General features: G+C 46.7%; 1 protein-coding gene across 7 annotated transcripts in view; it reads left to right on the top strand.

Moving 5' to 3' along the window:
* The window catches only part of MYO9A (myosin IXA), a 1,154,601-nt gene that overhangs the window by 674,045 nt on the left and 456,888 nt on the right, over positions 1–23,668 (top strand). For all 7 annotated transcript variants that reach the window (XM_069624659.1, XM_069624658.1, XM_069624661.1 and 4 more), the window contains one exon: positions 7,045–7,188. In XM_069624659.1, the coding sequence (XP_069480760.1) occupies positions 7,045–7,188 (144 nt within the window). The remainder of the gene's footprint in view (positions 1–7,044; positions 7,189–23,668) is intronic.

The raw sequence follows: 23,668 nt of genomic DNA on the forward strand, positions 1-23,668 counted from the left end.
TATAAGGACGACGATATGGTAGCTGCTAATCAAAAGTAGGTACTGAAAAGCATACAGCATACATAAATAAGGTCATTTCAATACACAATGGCTAGGGTCTACGACAAAAGCTAAAGGGAATAAAGTTGTGGCACACAAGTATGTCAAAGGTGGCGTTTCGGCTGAGTTAGGTGCTAAGAACCGCCGTCTTCGTAACCAAAAGCCATTAGTGGACCCCTGTGGACATGGACAAAAGCCATTAGTGGACCCTGTGGACATGGACAAACCAATAGCTCAGTCTAGCTGTGCAACAACTTAAATGCCAAGAAATGAAATAAGTCAAGGTATTGCGAGATACGAGATCAGGAAAAAAAAGAGGGTGCAAGTGCACCGCTGAACTTGTGAGACAGACATGGTGCCACCTCCCACACTCCGGGCTCATGCATATACATGTGTGAAAAACAAGTTACAAGTGAAACTCACCCAAGAGGCGTGACACCAGGGGGCCAAAAGTGAAAGAGGTTCAATTTGTGCACTTGTGTCAGTGTCCAAATGGAAATCGGGAGTGAAGGAGAACTAGTAGGAAAGTGGAGAAGCACTTACCACTCCTGTAGTGTACAGCCCTGAATATGTGGGGCCTGCGATGCGGAAGCCGCTGGACCGTGGGGGGCATGGGTGCTGTTTAAATGCAGCCGCCGCCTGTAACCTTACAAGGTAATAGGCTGTGAAAGACGAAAAAGTACACAGAACAAATATGAGAATTAGGAGACCACGTATGGTGCGCGGGACAGCCACTAGTTGAAATCTGGTTGGTAGCTAGGGAAACATACCTGTAGGGAAGGCACGTAGAAGGGTTAACCGAGGCAGCGTAAAGGCTACCTCGGAGTAGAGAACGGCTGTGGTCTGCTAGCCCAATGGAAGTCTATCAAGAGCGGGTGAGTCTCTCCAGGGTGCGCAAGTGCTACATTTGCATACACTAGATGTAAATAGCTTTATAGAGTACCGATAAGCGAGGACTGCATTTGTTTTTGTATTTTGTATTTTGATTTAGTGCCGCAAAGGCAGGTGAGCCAGGTCGATGCGGCGGAATGATAGGATTATCACAAAATGGAGGCTGATTTCGAGTGCGATAATGGGCGAAAAGTCGGGTAAGGTCCATAGGAAAGTTTCCTACGATCTACCGATTTATGCTTACAAACACATGGCCGACCCGTAGGGACAATAAAAAAAAAGTCCCGGAACTATCCTTTAAGTAAAGAAAAAAGCATATCAGCGGGGGCATAACTGCGCAGTATGCGTCGGGTCCCACCACACGAGCCATTCACCAAGGAAGAAAAAGCGCAAACGTGCCCGGTGGTTCCCGTGACACTAACCTGTATTGCGAATGGATCAGTCACGGCTGCAGGCTCGAAAAGGAAGGGTCCTGCCGGCACCCTTATGACTCGTCCATAAATGGAGGAGAACTTAGAAGAACTAGCCAAGTCTTACCATACTCGAAAATTAGAGGCAAGAAGAGGACTATGGATGCTGCTAGCCTAGCGATGAGGCGTTCAAAGAAGCCAGAATAGCATGATTCTTGGTGCTGTTGACTGATGAAAAGTTGCAACTAAGTCATGTAGAAGAGGGAGACCTAAAAGGGCAAACTACCTAAAAGAAGGTAGCTGATAGAGCAATACCCTTTGGAACGGACATGGGAGCAGCCAGTGTTTACCATAAGGGCATTGCATTGTTCAGGCCGCATTCAATGCTGTTCAACCTGAATATCCATTTGGATTCTTTGGTAGCCAGTAAATTGTGTCGATTGGAGGCATTGGTCACTGTGAGTATCCACAAGGTAATGTCATCGGCTAAGTGTCCGAATTCCATAAAGTGGCATACCATAGGGGCTCTGGCGTTTCTACATCTGATACGGGACCGGTGTTCAGTAATTCTAGTATGGACAGGTTGTGTCGTTTTCCCGACCAACCTCTTTCCCCAGCACTACAGTGATGGAGTTCCTCCTGTCACTGGCCTCGGCAGGCCTTCAGGTCACCACAGTCAAAGGATATTTGGCGACCTTGTCTGTGTTCAAGCGGTCCCCGGATCAAGGTTAATATTGTATGATTCCGCTTATGGCCCAATTCCTGAAGGGCCTAGTGAATAAGTTGCAATTAACTCCCATTGTTGTCCCAGATTGGGACCTTAATCTGGTTCTGACTTTCTTAATGGCGGCTCTGTTTGAGCCCATGCATACCTGTTCTTTGCGGCTGATCTATTTGCAGTAATAGAAAGGAAGAACAGAGAGTCAAGGCTACCCCTCTCTTTAACGCACAGGAGGTGCGCCTACAGGAGGCTAGGAATTATTGTGAACTAGCCATTTGATCACACAAAGTGGGAATAATACTGATAAAACAAAGACCAGTCTATTAGTCAGGCACTGAGAGTAAAACATACAATTCTGTACATGGTTTGGTTAGTATCATAATGGGCGATGTTTCTTGTACTGTCAAAAAATTAGCAGTACATTTCTACTGTCGTCACAAAATAGGTGTTTCTGGTTCGGAAGCTGTTCCGCATCAAGTGCGTTAAAGAGGGGTAGCCTTGACTCTCGGTTCTTCCTTTCTATTACTCATTTACCCTCTGAGTCAGGGCTGCCGTCAACAAAAAGAGGGTTTCTGCCCCATTTTTTCTGCTGATCTATTTGCAGACTGCTTTCTTAGTTGAAACAACATCCACTACGCGGGTTAGTGAATTGCAGGCTCTTTGCTGCTAATTTTAGTAATTTTTTTCGAGAGATGGTCTCACTTAACGTAAGGCCGGGATTCATGCTGAAGGTGGTATTAGAGTTTCATCTGTCACAAGCCATGGACCTACCAGTCTTTTACCCACCTCCGCGCCTTTCTAAATACGAGGAGCGTTTCCATTGGCTGGATCTCAAAAGGGCCCTGACTTTCTACGTTGCAAGGACGTCTGATTTTCGTAAAGCTGATCAACTTTTCATTGCCTATTCTCTAGCCCGTAAAGGTCTGGCAGTAACAAAGCAAACACTATCCCGGTGGATCATTTTGTGCATTGCGGAGTGCTAGCAAACTGCAGGCAGGGAACTATCTTCTGGCTTCAGGGAACATTTGACTAGAGGGGGTCTCAACATTGACTGCCTTACAAAGTCTCAGGAAGATTGGTCATGCAGCAACATAATCCTCACTGCACACATTCACTAGACACTACAGTCTAGACGTTGCCCGTGGGGCTGATGTGCATTTTGGCAGGGCAGTGCTTCAAAATCTGTTAACATAACTTTCTGCCCGCCTACTTGACTCACTGTTTGGGGGGGGGCGGAGGGGGTCGTCTATCAGATGATGAATCTGCAGGAGAAAGGCAATCCATTGAAGGAGATATTGCTTACCGTAAAGTTTTTTTTTCTCGACGATCGAGCACCAAGCAAGATGGATCAACGGCCGAGTCAAGGTCCACTACTCCTCCTGTTGAAGTTTTTCGGAGCAGCAAGACGGATGAGGATATCTATCGGAGGAGGAATCTGCCGGAGAAGAATCCATAGAAAGAACATTACGGTAAGTAATTTCTCCTTCTCTGTACAAGCTATAAATAGATCTCAATAGTGTGTTCAGACATAGCTTTATTCGGCTTTAAAATATAAAAGCAACATTACATCACAATGCTATTTTGGCATTTTCTGTATTATTGTACAGTTGAATTACATAAACTGACAGCCCAAAAACCTAAAATCCATAAACATCTAAGATGCAACCAGTACACGTTTGTAATGATTAAAATACAGATGGTTCGACTACAGTGGGTACTACAAATGCGGAACACGTTCCCAGATGGCTTTTCCAAGGCTAATTTACAAACTTTGTTCTTCTTAACCAAGCCCTATGTATGAACTTTGAAATGAAATACACTGTGTTCAGGTTGTTCATGTTTTACAGAACGCCTCAGCAGCAATCTGTCTAAACTCCCTCAGGTGCAAAATTGCCAACAGATAGCATTCTCTCAAACCTGTGTATACAGGACAAAAAAATAAAGTGATTGACAGATTCCTCTGGGTAACCACAGACTTTGCATTGGGTGTACGGGGAATTAGACAATCTTGCCGTAAAAACAGCCCCCTTCAGAGTGTCGTATGCAGTTGGAGTTATAAGGCACAAGCATAGCCTGGTGCCACATAATCTAAATAGGGCTCAAATCCCTCCTTCTGCTTAGACATTAAATACAGAGAGGCTGTGGACAACACGGCACAAGCCCTTCTCATATTCCTGGTTGAAGTTTATAGTATAACACGCTGCTAATTAAACACATGTAAACAAAAAAACACACCACAAGCACACAACCAACCAAGCCTCTACTCGCAACACAGAGGTTGACCACTATCAATATAAGTTGTTAAAGAACTTTTAAAGCGCCGTCACAGCCCACTGCATCAGTTCTGAAATACCTTCCCTGAAGAAACAGCTTAGCCTGGTGTTGACTGGGACTCTCTTGATGCCACATGGAGATTAAAAAAGGTGTCCAGAAAGTCGTCCATCAGATCCTAGTGCACTTGTAAATTGACCTGATTCTGCGATTCGTGCCTGCAGAAACATGATATTCTCAGCTTTATCAAGTTTGTAGGCATTAATCGACTACTGATTACTGTAAAGTTCTGGTCGTTTTTTCTCTCTACAAAAATACAAATTATTTATTCTTTTGTCAAGGCTCCTCATCCATCCTGGACTTTATTATAGTACATTCCTCGCTGGCGCATGTCTTTTCAACCCATTGCATCTGTGGTTCAGAAGTGTGTGACTTGGAAAGTTTCTTTCTTGGTAACCATTACATCTGTTTTCAGGATAAGTGAGATGTAGGCTGTTTCCTTTGAGCCACCTTTTCTAACGTTTCACGGGGATACGGTGGTCCTGTGTGTTCACCATAGTTTCTTTCCTAAAGTTACAAAATTCTACATTATTCAGGAAACAAACCTATTTCTATTTACAATGATTTGTAAAGCACAACACTATCACTGAAAGAGATAGCCAGCGATTCTGTGCAATAAACTGAGTTAAACTATTTATTCCCCAACCTGGACATAGTGGTGGAGAAATCGTTAAGCACTCTCCATTTAAACAGGGCACTGAAATTGAAGAGGAAGAGGGATATCATATCTAACCCTCACCTGTTTTTCACTAATGGTGGTTCTCCTCCAGGCACTCAAGTGTTATATTGCCGATTCATAATGGACTGCATTCTCCTCTTATACCATGAGGAAGATGCCTCATGCAAAAGGCCTTCACGTTAATCTCAGAAGAGCCAAAACGGTCTCAGTGACTTTTCAACAGCATTTTCCACTACAAGATATCGGCACAGCAGCTACATGGCCTACTCCTTGCACTCTGTGCAGGTACTACCAATGGATAACCGCTCTACAACTGATGTGCAGTTTGTACGGGTAGTGCTATGGAACACCTGTGGCCAGGAAGTGTTCTAGCTATGTGTTGCCTTCCACTCAATTCTCAAGGGTGCTTAGAAATCTCCTGCAAGTATCAAGAGAAAAGATGGGATTTAAGAATAAGACTAAGTTGCTCACCATAGTGCCTACTGTACTCTCGCCAGGGATAAATAGACAAACTGATGGGTCTTGGAGCAAGGGAGGATCTGTGCTGGGTGTGTCCACTGCTACGCATACTCCTAGCTTCATATATTGTTTTCCATTCTTGCTTCTCCACGTCATGCTATGGCCATGTCCCCAAAGAGAACTATACCCGGCAAGTTTAGAGGAAAGGGCATTTTGGACTAGGAGTTCAGTAGTCCTTATGCCGAGTAACTATTATTTTTCTTATAAAGGGGGTGACTGAGCTTCATTTTAAAACAGCAGATTGAGTACCAGCATTTTTTGTCCACAACATCCATCAAAGGTGGAGTACGGTTTCATTGGTTAATTCCAAAAAGATCTTTGAGTCATAACATGTCCATATCGAATGAATATAGGATGCACAGACATATTTGTATTGCTTATAGACATGGGTGTGGTTGGGGGGAATGCTTCTAAACAGACTATGGGCCTCATTACAAGTGTGCCAGTCCGGTAAGCTACCGGCACCGTTGTTACCAGACCGGCATACTCGGAGTTCTGCGGGCGGGTACCGTCAAGCCCGCAAGGTCTGACCTGGCGGGAGGAACAGCATCCGCCCGCTGACTTTGACGGAAGCACTGGCACTGTTCCCATTGAGTCCTATGGGACTCAAAAGGGAACGGGGAGTTACTGCTTCCGCCGGAAACATTTTCAAGTCCGGCGGCAGCCTGCCGGTTTTACCAGCACAGCTACTACCGGACTTGTAATGAGGCCCTATTTCTATATGCTACGTGTATCATGCTTTGTTATAAAGCACAGAATTAGACTCAGCCAAGGTGATTGTGGCACATTGCATTGAAGGGCCGGGGCGCTTCTGCAGCAGCTTTTTTGTTTGGTGTTTTCAGTTCACGAGATATGCAAAGGTTTTGTTGACTTTGCATCCATTTGTTAGAAAATGTTATATGAATTCTGATCGTAGAGTGGAGTCTTTATTTTGAAGATCTGTGCTTTAGCATATCTTTGGTTAACGACCCTTTTTTGTTATGGTGATCGTAGGCAACCTCCTTTCATATTGCTTGGGCATTGCTGGGAAAATCATTGTAACATAAAGAATTGTTGAGGAAATACTAACCATTGGATGAAAGCGTTGCATATCTTAGTATTATTTCAGCTGTAGTTGGAGTAGCCAGTGACCTGTTAGTCTTAGGCAGGCTTTGCCATTTATACATTCGGGCCCCATCATTTCTGGCCAATGTTATGCAACACCTCTTTGGCATGCTAGGCTGTATGTGGCACCGGGTCAGGAGAGCAAGAAACAGTTCAGAGATCCTAGCCTGGCAACCAGAAATGAAGACCCTGCAAAGGCAACCGTGTCCATCAGATCTTTGTTGTTCTAAATACGTACCCATATTTTGCTCATCAGTTATCCCTCTTGTCGTACTCCCATGGATTGCTATGGATTTTTCTCCTCACTGTGCATAAGTGTAGACTCAAGATGTTTTGTATTTTTGTTACAGGGATAACTATGCAGTCGGGTGGAATGGAAGGACTGGAACAAGACAGCATAGGCTATCCACGCCCAGCACCTTTATCGAGGAAGATGGAATCTTTGTGAATTCTACCAGCAGCAAACTCCTGGAGAGAGCGCACGGTATCCTGATGTGAGTGGAATTAAACATCAATGATATCGGTAATATGATGGTGGTGAAACGGGAGACCAGTAGTTATTTTGGGAATCAGCAGAAAATGCGTACTATGTATTGTTTGATGGGTGGGGAGGTGGAAAGAGGGACGGAAGGGAAGCCTCCAGGTAGTGGCATAACATAGTCAAATTCCTGTTAAGTAAAGGGACGAATCTAGTACTTTTGACCAAGGTGTGCTCTTAGAATAAGGTATTGTTCCCATTTAACTATTTCACGGGTTGTGCCTGCTGATCCGCCACTGACTTGTGTTCAGTAAGAATTGGTGTAGTCACACTGTGTGAGACTACACAACACTTATCTGCTTTGTATTAGGTAACCCACCTTTTGGTATAGGTCTGTGCTACACAAGTTGGTAGTGTGACTGACCAGCCAGGCCTATCTCAAGAGGGGTACATGCCAGCTGTAGAGCTGTAGCAATGAAATTCGTCAATACAAGTAACCAAGTAACACTTACACTCAAAGTTCGAGTTATAAATAGTTATTTATTTAACATCAAGTTTTAAATGAGCATTCTTTAATAAGGCAATTCGTGTAACTATGAAAATATACTTTAAAAATACTTTTCAGAATAAATTAGTGGATAATCTTTGGACATGCTTCTGACACGATTCCTACACCCAGGGGTGACTTCAATCACAAGGACAGGAATGGCATTTATATATCACACTAGTTACACTTTGCAGATTCTGAGGTTGCAGAAAGAAAAGGTTCAAAGAAGGATAACGGTTCAACTGGTTCTCGGTATATGTGAGGACACATCTTCCAATGAAAGCTAGACAAGCCTTTGCCAGCAGTAACAGTCTAAAACAAGGTACCACCTTTGAGGGACACACACTATCAAAGTCAATGGGCTAGAAGAGTCTGTAGGGAGCCAGGACAGCCAAAGTCAATTTGAAACAATATATAGAGCTGAGCCACTTCTTAGAATCAAAGTCGTGCACAAAGTAGAATCAGTCTTGCACAAACTTGGAGAGTTTGTAGAAAAAAATCACTTGTAGAGTCACAAGCTGTTAAGCCTGTGAAAAAGAGAGTTGGAATCAACTGTAAAGGTAAGCCACTGCCATTCCCAGCGGAGAAGAGCACAGCTAAAAGACAATGAGATAAGTACCCCAAGCCTAAACAGTACCTCTGGTTTGAAGAAGAGTGGTCCAGCTGGATTCTGTCCTGTTACAGCAGTGCAGACCCTGTGTTCCTGAACCTCAGTCGTTGGAACAAGAGGGAGGACATCTGGAGGGCTCCTGCAGCAGTAGTTGGGAGGTAGTCGACAGCTACAGGCTCTTTTCCGTTCAGCGGCACTTTGCGGTTTCATATACCGGTTGGGCTTCCTTCACTCCTTGGGTCCTGTACTCTGGTGGGGGTACTCGAGCTCTAGTTGTCCTGCTCCTGGAGGGTCCTTAGACTCCTGGAGCTTCTGGCCGAATTTCAGACGTTGCACTCGACTACGGATTACTAGACCCCTGCCACTCGGGTTCTTGCAGCAGCGAAGAAGTACAGCCAGTCAGGGAAGATGGTCCAATTGAGTTTGTCTCGGGGTTAGTTGGTCCCACTAACCCAAGGGAAGAAGTCGTCCCTTCCGCAGCTTCTCTGTCAAATTTAAAAAAGAGTTTCAGAACAGCAGCAGAGATTCACCGGGCAATTCATAGGTCCAGGAGGATGCAGAAAGCTTAGTTCCCTGTTTCATCGGCGGGTATTTCTCCCAGTTGTCGTCTCTGCTTCTAGTCCCAAAACCCTCGCCTTTTAAGCAGGTTTCTCCCATTCATGTATAGCATAGACTGTCAATCACGCAGCAGGACTGTTTGCATTCAGGCACTCCTCGAGACAAAGAAGACCTGGGCCATTTTGACAAAATGGTCACCGATGTGTGCTGTACTGCAGCTGAGGATTCAGTCTGCAGTAGAAAAGCACAATGGTAGGAATATTAAACCACTGCCACCAGCAATTTAAAGTAGTGAGGGTAACATACCAAATGTTACATGAGAATGTAGAATAGGGGGCTACTAGGTAACCCCCCAGCACTCCACCGAAGATGGTGAGTTCTGGACCTACAAAGAGAAAAGGTAAGTAAAGTCTGAAAGAGGGAGAGGGCGGGTGAGTTAGTGAGAATGAGTTGGTAAAGTGCAAGATAGCAGGTAAGTGCTGTTGGCAGCCTCAGCCCGGTGGGTCCGTTGGCTGGGCTTGGGTTTTTTTTACGGTCGGCAGTCGTCGTGTGCTGTTGTGCAAGTGTATGTGCGGTTTGTTTTGTTGTTGCAGTGTAGTGAAGTTTGTGCGGTTTGCTGCGTTTAAGGCTTGTTGTTTTGGTTCGAGTTTGAGAGGTGTATGCAGAGGAGTGAAATTGTTAGTGGGTTGGTTATTGATTCATGATTGCACGCTTGGTCCAAGCTTGGCAGGAGAGTCGTATAACACACACAGAATTATATTTCTATCTAGATGCGACGCAGGCTAGGTTGAGGATTCCATCTAATTGTGGCATATGCTAACATTTACAATTCTATCTAGATGTGGTGCATGCTAGGTTTGAGAATTCCCTCCATGTGTGCACATGCTAACATTTACAGTTCTATGTAGATGTGACGCAGGCTAGGTTGAGGATTCCATCTAAGTGCGGCATATGCTAACATTTACAATTGTATCTAGATTTGGCGCATGCTAGGCTTAGGTGCTAGGCTTAGGAATTCCCTGTGTGTGCATATGCTAACATTGTGATTCTGTCTACATGCGAGGCAGGCTAGGTGGGAGATTCCATCTAAGTGCGGCACATGCTAGTGATTAATACACCTGTCTAAGGTGACATAGGCTGATCTTGACCGTTCTCTATAGATTAGTTAGCATTGGCACTAGTTAACATTGGCTTTGCGGACCTACCAATGATATATAAAGCGCTATACCAATGCCAAGTAATATAACATAGCAGTATGTTAGTGTGTAGTGCAGTGCAACATTTATAGTCCAGCCAGTAATGTATTTCAGTTGGTGGTCATTAATCACTTTAGTATGCATGTTGTAATTCTGTGGCAGTCAACGTTATGGAGAGGCAAGGTAGAGTGGCAGGGGCTTTTTGGAGTAGAGTGATTGCTCTACCCCCCACCCATGCCACACTTAGTTTTGTTGGTGTCTGTTGGCTTCCTTTGCTTCCCCTGCGGACACCTACAGACACGTCTTGGGGCCGCCTCTGTTGGAGCCGCCCTTTGCCTTGGGGCCCTTAGCCCCAGGGGGGCTGCCCTGGGGAAGTCAGTAATGACCTGGTGGAGGACCAATCACGGGCGGTGGGCGGGATGGGAGGCGGAGGAATGGGAAGCAGGATGGGGACTCGAGGGCTATACGGGGCCGGGGGGAGCTATATTTTAAATATAAGAGCCAGGTGGGCAAATATAGGGTGCCCTACTCACCAGCCTGGAGATGGGAAATGTCGGTGTGTGCACTCGATCGGGTCGCTAGACCCAAACACATGGAGAATGGTGTCCAATCACAGGCGGTAGGCGGGATGGGAGGCGGAGGCATGGGGAGCAGCAAGGGGACTCCAAGGCGATGCAGGGCTGGGGGGAGCTATATTTTAAATATAAGAGTCAGGTGGGCAAATATAGGGTGAAAATATAGGGCGCAGTACTCACCAGCCTGGAGATGGGAAATGGCCCACACAAGAAAAGGTATTTAAAACATATGAGAAATCTAAAGGATTTCTCTGTAACACTGCTCTGAAGGTGCTGTGTGTCACCTTACAAAAAGAAACACATAATCCAAATCAGGTCAAAACACATGAGAGAGTGAGAAAAAGGTCTCCCTTATGCAAGGGTTAAAATTAAGAAGTCTTAAAAGAGCTGGGGGTCTCTAAGGGTAAAGGGAATTTGCACAGAAATGAGAATTCTCCCTAACAACTTGCTGTCGCTATTCCGCAACTTAATATGAATGGCAATGGGAGTACCCGTCGTGCACATTTTATGAGAATGGATGACGATCCTTCAGCTAATGAGACATGGCTGCTTGCATATATTAGTGGCCCGTTCCAGATTATCAGTTAGGTGGTGTGACCTGCACCATATTCCTGTAACATGAGAACCTGATTATAAATAAATGGATCTAGTTATAAGGCATAAGGTTAGCCATTTTGTAAAAATATACATTGAAACATCCGGACCCTTCTGCAGCGATGACTAAAACAAGTCACATATTTGCCCTTTTTGCAATGTCTAGCAAAAGCTTAGTATCCTAAAGTAAACAGTCTCTCTAAATAACCCCTACCACTTCGACTCATTACTCAAATTGTGACCTCACTAGGGCCTCTTAAGACCTCAAGATTACTTTCCTCCCTCTTCCACTCATATTTCATGTGACATTTGATGCAAATTAATCCTTACGCTCCATCAATGTGCCAAATGTGCCCTAGTGTATTTCGAGGGTTATTTTCCCCTGACATAGGCAATTACCTAGAGGGGAGGCTATATTCATACTCATGTGAACCCAACACTTAGAAGCTGAATTTAAAGCAAATGGAATAACAACGCGCAGGCTGAGATCGCATTGCATCTACCACAGCTTGCACTTTTCCTTGTATTCTCCGTAATGAGTTTGTGCATGTGGCATGTCTATAGTTGTTAAAGAGATGTATCAGTTTTATGCGTAATCCCCTCTCCTAGTGAACCCCAGCACTTTTTTGGGGTTCTCCTTTTTATGTTCTTTCATTTTTCTTTAAAATCTACTGTTCTTAAGGAAAAAGAGATTCTTTTCATCCTTCCTTAACCTTTGGCAAATCATCACACCCCACCTTATGTGGAGTGCTGAGGAGATACCTAGTATCCCCCTTCTCTCTGCTCCTGTAACTTTTTGGTTGCAGTGACAACCCTATAGTTATGGCTGGTGCAGTGCACATGTTCTACCAACCTTTGTGCAGTTTTCCACTGTAGGCTATATTCACAGCTGCGGTTATGCACAAGATGGTCACCTATGTTCCAATATGGTGGCTCTTTTCTTTTTTTCACCATTTCTTGTGTGGTTGTCCTTTCTTGGCCCTTCTTCCGTCATCCTTGGAGGGGGAGGTCTTGATGTGAGTTTTGTCTTCCTGAGGACAGGAAGCATGGGAGGAGCATGTAACTCTACTATTCTTTGTCTGCTGATGTGCCTGCATTGAACCAGTTCCCACTGAGGGGCTGGCTGACCTGATTGGACAGCCACCCACCCCTTTCTGTAAACTGCAGGGAGAGTTTGCAGAGGAATGAATGGGAAATCCTGATAAAAGATGAGGTTCCTGAGGCAGAAGGCAAGTCGACCACTGGAACAGAAGATCCGAAGCAGAAGACGACCAGAGACGCAGACAGACCCTTCCAGTAACCGTGAAGAGACCACTGCTGTCCTGACCCCGTTTTCTAATCGACAGAGTAGCTCCGAAGAGGACGACTCCTTCCCTTTGGCTGGTGGGACCAACTAGCCATAAGATGAGCTGCAGAATGAGCCATCCACCAATGCGGAACTCCAGAGGCAAGATCCCCTTCCTCAAAGTCCTCAAAAGAGTGCAGTGCTGCAGAACGAGGCGGATCAACTGTGCGTTAACCGTTCACTGTTGGTGCTTATGAAATGGCGCGAAAACCGCAGACTGACATGGGAGTCCTAAGAATTCCTTGCTGAGGGTCCTTTCTTGTGACTGCTGCTGCGACATCCCTTCCAGAGTCCCTCCTTTCATCACAAGACCAAGGAATAGGAGTCCGGCTCCATCGCTGCTGCACCAGAAAGAATCCAGCTGCCTCTTCCATACTCTAAGTGTGGGAAACCTGAAGGTGCCTCACCTGCTACTCCCCGGGGATCTGTCATCCAGGTGGGCAGGACACAGCCATCGCTTTTGTATCTAGTTCCTGGGGGTGGGCCAGTGCGGGACGATCACCTGGATAAGGGGTCTTCGGGGAGTGGAAGTGGGACAGCGGATGGCGAGATGCGGTATCCCCTTCCCTGTAACACCTTTACCCAATCCTACCAGGTAGGATACTTACTTAGACAAACCCCCCCCCCGACCCAAACACTTTCTCACGGACAGCTCACTGTGAGAGACAACGGACTAACACCCGAGCCGTATACCTGACGTGTGCCAATACAATGGTCAGGCAGGGTCAGGCCATTACTGATCATTACACACACCTGACTTTCATCACACTTCTCCACACGGATAAAATGCGGAGCACGAAAGTACACAAGGAAGCAGCCATTCCAAGATGGCAGTTTAATACAAGGCGAAAGACGGCAAGACCGAAGGGGATTGCAAGGAGGGAAGTGCCCTTGACCTTTTGAAAGACCGTAACGTTCATGAGCCTTCAAGAATAGGAAACATAAGACCTGGAATCAAAGCTGAAGAATCCTGCATTGCGTGTCAGAGGTTACCCGGGGCTCTCCCGCATCGGTAGTTAAGGCGGGCAGAATAGTTTGCCGCTGTGGTACTGTCCTTGGCTCCTACAACAAAGCAGCACAGGGAAGTCGGCAGAGCCGGTAAGTTTGGTAGACTGATGCCAGACCGGTCTATGTTGAAGCCAAGGTTGTAAGTGGCAAAATTGTATAGAGAAAACTGAAGAGAACAGTATGTGAAGCGTATGCAGCAAGCTGCCTGAATATAATTAAAACAGTAGATGAGTGACTGAACTTTGAAGCCAAGATATGATATTGGAGAGGGAGTGGTCCGGCACCACGTGGGTTCTCATTCGAAAGTCTCTGTTAGGTATCCTACTGAGAGGTGGAAAATATGAGATCGAAGTGGTCCTGCAACAGGTCAAGCCAACCACCATGCACATTTTGAAAGGCTTCGATAGTTGATGGTAATTGAAATTGGTCCGAGCCTGGCCGAGGGAGACTAATTGTGTTAAAAGGGATCTGAGCCCAGCTCAGGGAGATCCAGGGTGAAACTTGTAACGCCAGAATAAGAATATCCTACGACATTGTGTTAAAGGGATCTGAGCCCGGCTGAGGGGGGATACGGGGTAAATAGCGAACCACCTAAATTGAGTACCTATGAACATCTGAAAGAGAAAAATAATTTGTGTTTCTTGTCGCATCAGGCCCTCTGAATGAAGAGACTTGAGCACAGAAGGCCCTGATGCTAATGATTGAACTATATTCTCTGGCTAAAGAAGCCAGAGACTGTGCTGCGCTCGAGTGAACCGCCTTGTCCCATGCTGAAAACGTGGGGAAGGGAGGTCAACAGCCTGAACATCCTGACATATCCTTTTGTGAACACTTCTTTCTTTTTTGTAACACTGTTTCCCACACTGTTTGTATTTAGAGCTAAGGATTGACAATAGGTTTATTAGTATAGGCCCTTTTATTTTGACAAGACACCACTAGGACTGTGTTGTTATTATTTGATGGTTGTAGCTTGCTCCCATCTGTAGATTTCGGATTAGATAGGCTTTTTTTAACCTCTTTTTGTAGTTCAATAAACACCCTTGAACTGTGGTCACTTGTGTCCGTCTTACTCTTGATACTATGCCTTCCTTACATAAAGTACTATGGGGCTCAAGGTAGGTCTTACCTCAAGCCAATTTGTCACTCCAGTGTTACTCGAGTGCTGTGTCCAGAGTTTGGGTGTTCTCCCATACCCCTTATCCAGGCTTACAGCTTGTACTTTCCAAGGCCCCTAGTTTTATTCCACTAAAGCATCCTACTTGCCAGTAACTAAAGTAAACTTTGCCTTTTTTACTGCTGCCTGTGACTTTACTTCCCTCCTCAACTAACTTTTTTTTTGATAATACATTTTATTGATTTTTTTTAAAAACAAACAAGCAAATACAAGCACACACCAACTAGTAGGTCATTGTCTGTTTCCTTCAAAGAGCATACAAATAGTCAAGAGTGGATCTACATGTTAAAAAAAATTGTACCCCCGTCCCTCGATATGAGTGTAAGATTACCAAGATGTGTCCCCACAAGTCAATGCAATCAAACATTGACGCCTGTGTTTTAGTGGGCGTCCTCCCATCTTTGCCATACTTTTTGCACCTTTGCCGGGCATCCCCTGGCTGTATACACCCTGCACTCCATCGTGACACAAATGTCCACATCTGTCACCCATTGATCATAGCTCGGCGACACCTCAGATCCCCATAGTTGCGCAATGTTCATTTTTATCAGTGCGGTGGCGGTGAACAGAAACAGTTTTTCATATCTTGACAGTTCGTTCTCACCCTCCACCCCCAACAATAGCAGTTTCGGGTCTCTAGGGATTGTTTTGCTCATGACTGTCGATAGAGCATTGCAACATGTCTCCCAGAATTGTTGGATGTGGGCGCAATCCCACAGGGTATGGAAGAAAGTGCCCTCCTCAATTCTACACCGCAAGCAGGCTGGATCGCTAATCCTTCCCCACTGATAGTGCCACTCTGGGGTAATATATCCTGTGTAATATCTTTAGTTGGATCAGCCTGAGTCTTGATGATATAGCCACTTCCCTAGGAAACATCAGAGCAGAGATACATTCCTTCGGTAATATAGTACCCACATCTGTTTCCCATTTGGCCTGTAGCTCTGACAGTTCTGTCGTAGCGAAGGAGGTTATAGCACTGTACAAGACCGATGTTATTTTGTGTTTGATTTGTTCTGGGAATAGGTTTCGTTCTATTGGGGTATATTCAAGCAGGGTGGCGGGCCTGTAGTGCATGATGCAGCTAGGTATAGTGGTATTGTTCAGTCTGCGGGAGATTGAAGTGGAGGGCTAGCTCTGTAAATGGGATTATGTTGCCTTCTTTCACAACATCACCTATTTTCATTACCCCTTGTCGCAACCAGTTCGTCCATTTTGGGCGCGTGTCCACTTCCGGGAGATTCTTGTTGCTCCACAGTGGCTGTGCTTGGGACAGTTTGTTTTCCCAGCCCACGAATTTGTGTGGGTCTGCCCAGATTCGAGTGGTGTGTGATTGCATAGTTGAGATGGTCATTCGGGTTTTCTTCTTGTAGAGATATTTCATGATGGGTTTTTCGGTGGTGTGTGTCTCTGGTGGTCTGTTATGTGGCGCTGAGGTGTCTCCATGCAGTTTATCATTCACTAGTGCCATCTTGCTAGCCCAGTAGTACGTCTGCAGTCGGAGTCCAATTCCACCCTCCCATATGGACCTCTGGAGAGTAGCGAGCGCCATGTGTGGGTGGCCATCTTCCCATAACAGCTTCCGGAGTGTTTGGTCTATTTTGCGAAATTCATTTTGTGGGATATGTAATGAAGCATTTTGTAATATATATAGGAAGCGGGGCAAGGCCATCATTTTAAAGAGTGCCGCCCTGCCTAGCAGCGTTAAGGGGAGGGTTGACCAGTGTCGGATGTCTTCCGACAATTTTGTCATTACCGGGTGTAAGTTCTTAGGTATGTAATCATTCAGATTATTCGTGATTTGTATACCCAGGTATCTAAATTGTTCCCTCTCTACTTGATATGGGCAGTGGGTTGGTACTGTTCCCTCCTCCCGTCCGATCGGGAACAAGATGGATTTGGTCCAATTAACACGTAGACCGCTGAACAAGGCGTATCTCTCCAACAAGGTTGTCACTATAGGGCAGGATATTACTGGATCTTTCAAATATATAAGCAGGTCATCTGCGTATATGGATACTTTGTCTTCGCAACTATCCGACCAGCGAAAGCTGTTCCATATTTCTGTGTCTTAGTATTATCGCAAGGAGTTAGATCGCTGTCGCAACGATCATAGCTGATGAGGGGCATCCTTGTCTTGTCCCCTTTCCTAATTCGAAGGGGTTGGATACTTGTCCGTTCACTTTTGTCACTGCCACCGGTGAGTTATAAAGTAATTTTACCCAGCTCATAAATTGTGGGTCAAAGCCCATTCTCTGCATTATTTCCCAGATTGCTTCCCAGTTGACTGAATCAAACGCTTTTTCAAAGTCCACTGCAAGCAAGGCTAATGGGCCCTGAATAGTGGTCCCTTTCTCCAATGCTGTGTGTAGCCTATGTATATTCATAAGTGTGGATCTTTGCGGCATGAATCCGCATTGATCCGGGTGGATCAAGGAGGGTATGACCTGCTGCAGTCGGTTGGCTAGTGTCTTTGCTAGGATTTTGGTTTCGGTGTTAATGAGTGAGATAGGTCTGTATGAGCTACATCTGTCTGGGGGTTTGTCTACCTTGGGAAATACTACTATAGTGGCTTTCCTTAGATCTTGAGACAGGCAACCCTCATTACGCGAGGTTGCGTACATTTTCAACAGGTGTGTGGTGTTATCGCATTTGGGCCTATTTTCTTCCACACCTCTACAGGGAGGCCATTTGGTCCCGGGGTTTTCCCGGATTGGAGGTCTGCAGTGGCTGTGGTTAACTCATCCTCTGATGTCTTTTACTAATAGGGTAATCTGGTCGGGTTTGAGTGTGGGGAGGGTGATCCCTGATAGGACGGAGGTGTCCATGAGGGAGGATGGTGTTTTATAGAGCTCAGCATAGTAGGTTGCAAAGCCTTCCGCTATGTCCTGGTCTGCTGTTATTAGTGCCTCATCTTCTGCCCCGATTGCCCTGACATGGCTGAAACCCTCATCCCTTCGCTCCAGCCATGCTAGCATTTTACCTGCTTTGTCTCCGGTCTCGTATACCCTGGCACGCATCGCTGTGTGCGCTTGTTTGGCTGTTTTTGTGCCAGCTGTAGCGCGCAGTGTGACCCTGGTTGGTTAAGGGTTAAGTGAGCTGCCTCTACCCTTTGTACTTGTGTTTCGGCTTCCCTGAGCAGGCTCAACCGTTTCCTCCAATGGGCTGTGGTCCAGGAGATGATTTCCCCTCTTACACCATTTTATATGCCTCCCACAGCACTATCGGATTTCCCACCGAGGCCATGTTTAGTTCAAAGTACGATTCTGAGGTGTTCTGGATATGTTCCATTAGTACCGGGAAACCCAGGTAATAGCTATTTAGCCGCCAGGTGGGTGGGGGGGGGGGCGGTCTGTTGGTAGTGAGTTCTAGCATGAGAGGGGCAGTAGCCGCACCTCGCTTGCTAGGTGTAGCTCCACTGCCGAGAGGAAGAAGTAGTCTAGCCTCGATAGGGAGGCGTGCGCTCCAGAGTGGAATGAATATTCTCTTGCGTCAGGGTGTAGGTGTCACCACACATCTTTCAAGCCCAGAGCATCAGTAAATGTTGCTAGTTTGGTGCGCATGGAGGGGTTCCTAGTGTGAATATGTGTGCGATCGAGTTCTACATTCATGACCTCGTTGGAGTCTCCTCCCATCATCAGATTCGCGGGGTCGCCAGTGATTATGGGTGTGATGTCATTGATTAAGGAGGTTACTAGGGTCGGCGGTGCGTAGATAGCTAACATGGATGTAGCGCGCTCCCAGAGTGTTGTCCGGTTATGTATACGAATCTCCCCCCTGTGTTCTTGTGTGATGGATAACAGGTTAAATGGCAGCTGCTTGTGTATTAGGATGAGTACTCCGCGGGACCCCATGGAAAAGCCAGAGTGTCATGCTATGCGGTAGTTAGTTTGCTTAAATAATTTACAGTACAGTTCGTGCCTGCCAAGTGCGTTTCGGTCAGAAACGCTGCATCCGGCACATATCGGTTTAGTTGTTGCAATACTAGGCGCCTCTTGATGCTGCTGCCCAGCCCATTCACGTTCCATGTCATGATCTTAATGGATTTGGTATTGTTTCTATTGGGTGGCCCTGCCATTGGAGCTGAGGGATGGGTCTATGAGCGTGTTGATTGTATGTTGTCATGGTGTATTGCATCCATGTAACGGGAGATAGACTTTGACTTAATGTGTGCGTTGACTTCCAGACCCATATGTTAACAAGTGCCTTTTTGGAACAAATGGCTAAACAAATACAAACTCCCCTACCCCTTCCCCATACCCTGCCCCAACTCTAAGTACCTGTCGCCCGAACATCAGTCGGGGTTTCCCTATAGTCTACTCCTGACTGCAATTAACAACACTTAAAATACCCACTACTAGTCCCAGTGGGTTGGGGGTCTGTGTCCGTTCAAGGCGGCCGCCTATTAGTTTTCATCCATAACGAGCGTTTCACTGCATTCCTTTCGTGTGTCGGGGATTCCCCGCTGCTCCGGCGATGGACTTAGGTTGTGTGGTAAAGCATCATTTCTTGTGTCAACCTTCCCCTTCGTGTGGTGGTAGGATCTGATCCTGGTGTAGTGGCTGTTCAGGTGGGCGGGGGTGCTCTCTAATTGGCAGGATTTCAAGGTTCCCATTTCTGTTTCTCTGTGTCGATCTCCAATCGCTGTCTATGTGCATCTCCGCCCATCTCCAGGCTTCTTTCGGATCCGTAAAGTGGACCGTTGTTCCCTTGTGGTAGATCTTCAGTTGTGCTGGGAACACTAGGCTGTATTTTACATTCAGGGAGCGCAATTGTTTTTTGAGTTGATCAAACGATTGCCTTGCCTTTTGCACTTCTCTTGTGTAGTTTGGAAAGAATGCTATCCTCGAGCCGTTGTGGGTTATCATACCTTTTGTGTGTGCCATTTGCAGCAGTGCCTCCCAATCTCTGTAATTTAGGAATTTGGCCACCACCGTGCGTGGCGGGGCACCGGGTAATGGGCGTCCAGTAGGCACTGGGTGGCCCCTTTCTATTGAGAAGAATTTCGAAAACCCTTTGTCATATATGTCCATTAGCCATTATTCCAGAAACAGCTCCATATTGGGACCTTCAGTTTTCTCTGGCAGCCCTAGGATCCTTACATTGTTCCTTCTCGATCTGCCCTCCCCTTCGTCAACCCTTCCTTCCAGTACTTTTAGGTGGGTTGTGGCCCTGTTCAGCTGTTGCTGTAGGTTTCTCGGTCCATCTCCTGCTCCGGAGATGCGCTGCTCTGCCTCCCCAGTGCGGGAGGTTAGTTTTTGGAGATCATTGCGTCGAGTGAGACATCCACGCTAATACCATCTATTTTCTGCTCCATGGAGGCACGCGAGTCGGCGATTGCTGCCATGATGTCCTTCAAGGATAGTGCGTCCCCATTTTCTTCCATGGTTTCCAGATGGGCTTGTTCTACCAGCGTGTTCGTCGCAGGCGTGGTGAATTGGTCAATCCTGCTTTGCGTTCCCGGCCTTTTGACTTTCTTTGCCCATATTGGAGATTCGTGATGGTGGCCAGCGGGTTCTTGTCCTTCTTGTGTCTTGGTGTGTTGGGGAGATTCTTGTCGCTTATTACCGTTGATTGGCAGTTTGTTATTGCTTGTGTGGGCTGCCCTACGGATGCTCACACACAACTGCAACCCCTGGTCTGGGCCAGCTCCTCGCTCTGGACCGGTGGGGTCTTTGCTGTCGCCTCTGCAGGGCGTTTGTGGCCTTTGGCTTGGTGCGCTCTACCGTATAGGATTTCTCCTAGGAATACGGCAATTAGGTTTGTCACTGCACCCTCCTGCTGCTGGGCACTGTCCAGTTCCGTGCCAGTCTGAGGTGTTCTTCTGTACACCCACCGTGGTGGAGTTTGTTATCCGCCTGCAAGTGTAGGGTGTGTTTGCCGTGCCTTGTGGGGCATATCACTTTCTGACTTTTGTGCTTTGGCTGGATGGTGTCTATGAAGTGGTTGCCTGTTTGATCCAGGGTGAGGCCCCGATCTCGTGTACCCCGGGCAGTCTGGTTCGCCATCCGGTTGTTCCTGTCGGCTCTGGCCATACCTTATTGCTCCCAAGTGTCAGCTCCGGTCCCCCTCCAGCGCAGCGATGGCCTGTGTTCCAGGACTCAGGGTGCCTGCTCTGGTCGTTACCTGTTGCTGATAGGCGGCTCCCCGTTTCCCTCAGTTTGGAGGTTCTGGCCATGCCTGGACCTGTATGGCTGCACGCTACGCGGCTGCTTCTATTGGCGTGGCGTGGAGCAGCTCTCTGCCCGGCCCCCGCTCCTCGTCAAGGGGGGGGGTTGTTTTATGTTGGTGGTGGGGAGACCGCCCTCCGCTGCCGCGGCACTGGGTACAGTGATGGTGGATAGAAGTTACGTTCTCCCTCCCACGCTGCCCCAGGGAACACGAGCCTGCTCCAGGACAGCTCTCCACGCGGCATTCCACGCGCACCCACCTCTTGCTGGGAGTCGCTGTCTAGCATTTCTCCCGCGCAGCCAGTCCTTTAGTTGGTACCCTGGGGGCCCCAGCCGTGTCCTGATCGGGTTCCTTCGTCGCGCTGGCGGGCTCACCTCTGTGCCGCGTAGCACGTCGCCATCTTGGATTCCCTCCTCCGATACGCTTTGGGGACGTCCTTGGTCGCTTGCTGCTTTGTTCGCCCGTTTTGCACAGCGATCTTACACTGACGTATGCAGCAGTGGTTCCTCTCCCGATATATTAGTTTTGAGTCCGATCCGCTTTGGATATCAGGCTATTTCAGCAGGATATGTGCGGGAGCTCCGAGGCCCACGTCCGCATCGCTCGGCTGTTCGCCACGCCCTCCCTCCTCAACTAACTTTGAAGAACCCTTACCTAGCTAGGGAATGGACTGCTAAAGCCTTAGAATCATTGGAAAGTGTTAGCAATTAGTAAATTGCTGTTGCAAGTGCTGAATAACCCTTTTTCCTTACAACAGAACATTGGGCCTCATTAGAACTGTGCCGGTCTGGAAACAACGGTGCCGGTAAGCCTACCGTCACTTTTGTTAACAGACCGGCACAGTACGACTCTACAGGCGGGTGCCATCCCTTAACAGTGCCGGTGCTTCCGTGGTCCCCATTCCCATCGAGTCCTATCGAATTCAAATGGGAATGGGGATTTACAATTTACCCGCGCCTGAATTCCCGGAACACTGGGGTTGTAATCCCCCCGTGTTACCGGCAAGCCAGGTGCCAGTAAATCTTGCAAGTCCAGTACCGGCAGAGTTACCGCCGGACTTGTACTGAGGCCCATTGTCTGAGTGACTTTAACAAGTGAATTGAGTTATCGTTGAAATGTGTTCATTGCTGGTGCAAGCCACTACTATTGAAGCATTAGCCTGAAAAAGTGTTGCTTATGGGTTTCCATTTGTGTTGGTTAGTCTATATGGTATTTACTTAACCTTGCCTTGTGTATATAAAATAAATGTATATTTTATTATAACTACGTGTGAGTTTTTTTGTGCCTGTGTATATAACTACAACTGTGTGAGAGTTGCTTTGGGCCTATGTATTTACTGAGTTCATTGTACTTACCTACAGCTGACATCCTCCTCATAAGATAAGCATGGCTGCTCTGCCATTCTACCAATCCTTTGGGTAGTACAGACTTATATTATGAGTCGGGGCCTGTATACCAAGGGATCGTTTTATAGAGTCTCACCTGCTGGAAGACTTTAGGAAAACTCCCCTAACAATAGCGATTGAGACCCTACCTGTATATGGAAATGAGAACCAACTCTTGGAGTAGGATCTGAAATGAGGCATTGTTGGGAAAGAGTTCTCTTTTTCGCAACTTTGCCTCCATAGTTCTACGGACCCCCAAACGTTTTGCTTTTGTTTTTTAACCTGTCCTGACTTTTTGTAGGGACGTGAAGCCTACAGCTTCACTCCCCTGGCCTTTTGCTCATTTTGTTATGGGGAAACTGATCAGTTCTTCAGACTCAGTACTGGGAAACTATGGGCCTCATAAGTTGGGCAGTGCAGCAAAATGCATTGGTAATACCATTTACAGCTGCATTACTGCACTTTCCGCCACCTTGCTGCCCAAAATCTGCCAATTCAGCAGTATTACCGCCAGTGAAATTACCACCGGTGGTAATACCGCTGAAATCCCAGATGGAGTCATAGGGACTCAAAGTAATGGGGACTAACACCACCTGCTGTCACTTGTAAGACGGTAATACCGCTGGAACAAGTGACGGTAACAGTAAAACAGTTTGGTATCTCGGCAGATTTACGACCGAAATGCCACCAAACTTGTAATAAGTCACTGTTTCCCTTTTTTTCTTTTAGTTTTTGTAACTTTTTAACATTGCTCACAGCATCTTACAATGCAGTCCAATAGGGATACTTTAGTATCACCGTAGTCTTTAACACTCGGGATTTTTTGTTACTTTTAAATGTGCCTAAGGAAAAGCTGGTGGCAGCAATTATATATTTTCCCATTTTTGTGTTATTTCTAGTGTGCACATTTGCATTTACCACATATGGCTACTAAATGTGGCTAGTGTCTTAAAATGGCCTTGCCATTTTAGCAGGTTCTTTGGCCATATTGTTGTTTGGCCTTCTTCCTGCCTTGCCAGGTCAGGAAATCCCATATAACATCATGCACTTGCCTGGGAAAACTGCTATTTTCACTGCCCACTTATGCCTTTGTGTGTGTGTTGCTCAGGAAGGGGTGGGACTGTGGTCCCACTCCACATTCGTGGTGCCTAAAAGACTAGTTGTGAGACATGAGTGAAACCAACAGTGGTCCCTGATTGGACCTCTGCTGGCTGGCTGTATGGTGCAGATCCTCACCTGTGGTGGTTCTTGGACTTGCTTCCAGCCAGGTTTTTGGATACGAGTACTCCTGCAGCCATTTCTTCAGATCAGCGTTGGGGCCAAGAATCCTGTG

The sequence above is a fragment of the Ambystoma mexicanum genome, chromosome 11 (assembly GCF_040938575.1).
Source record: "Ambystoma mexicanum isolate Mex_15411 chromosome 11, UKY_AmexF1_1, whole genome shotgun sequence".
NCBI classification, from domain to species: Eukaryota; Metazoa; Chordata; class Amphibia; order Caudata; family Ambystomatidae; genus Ambystoma; species Ambystoma mexicanum.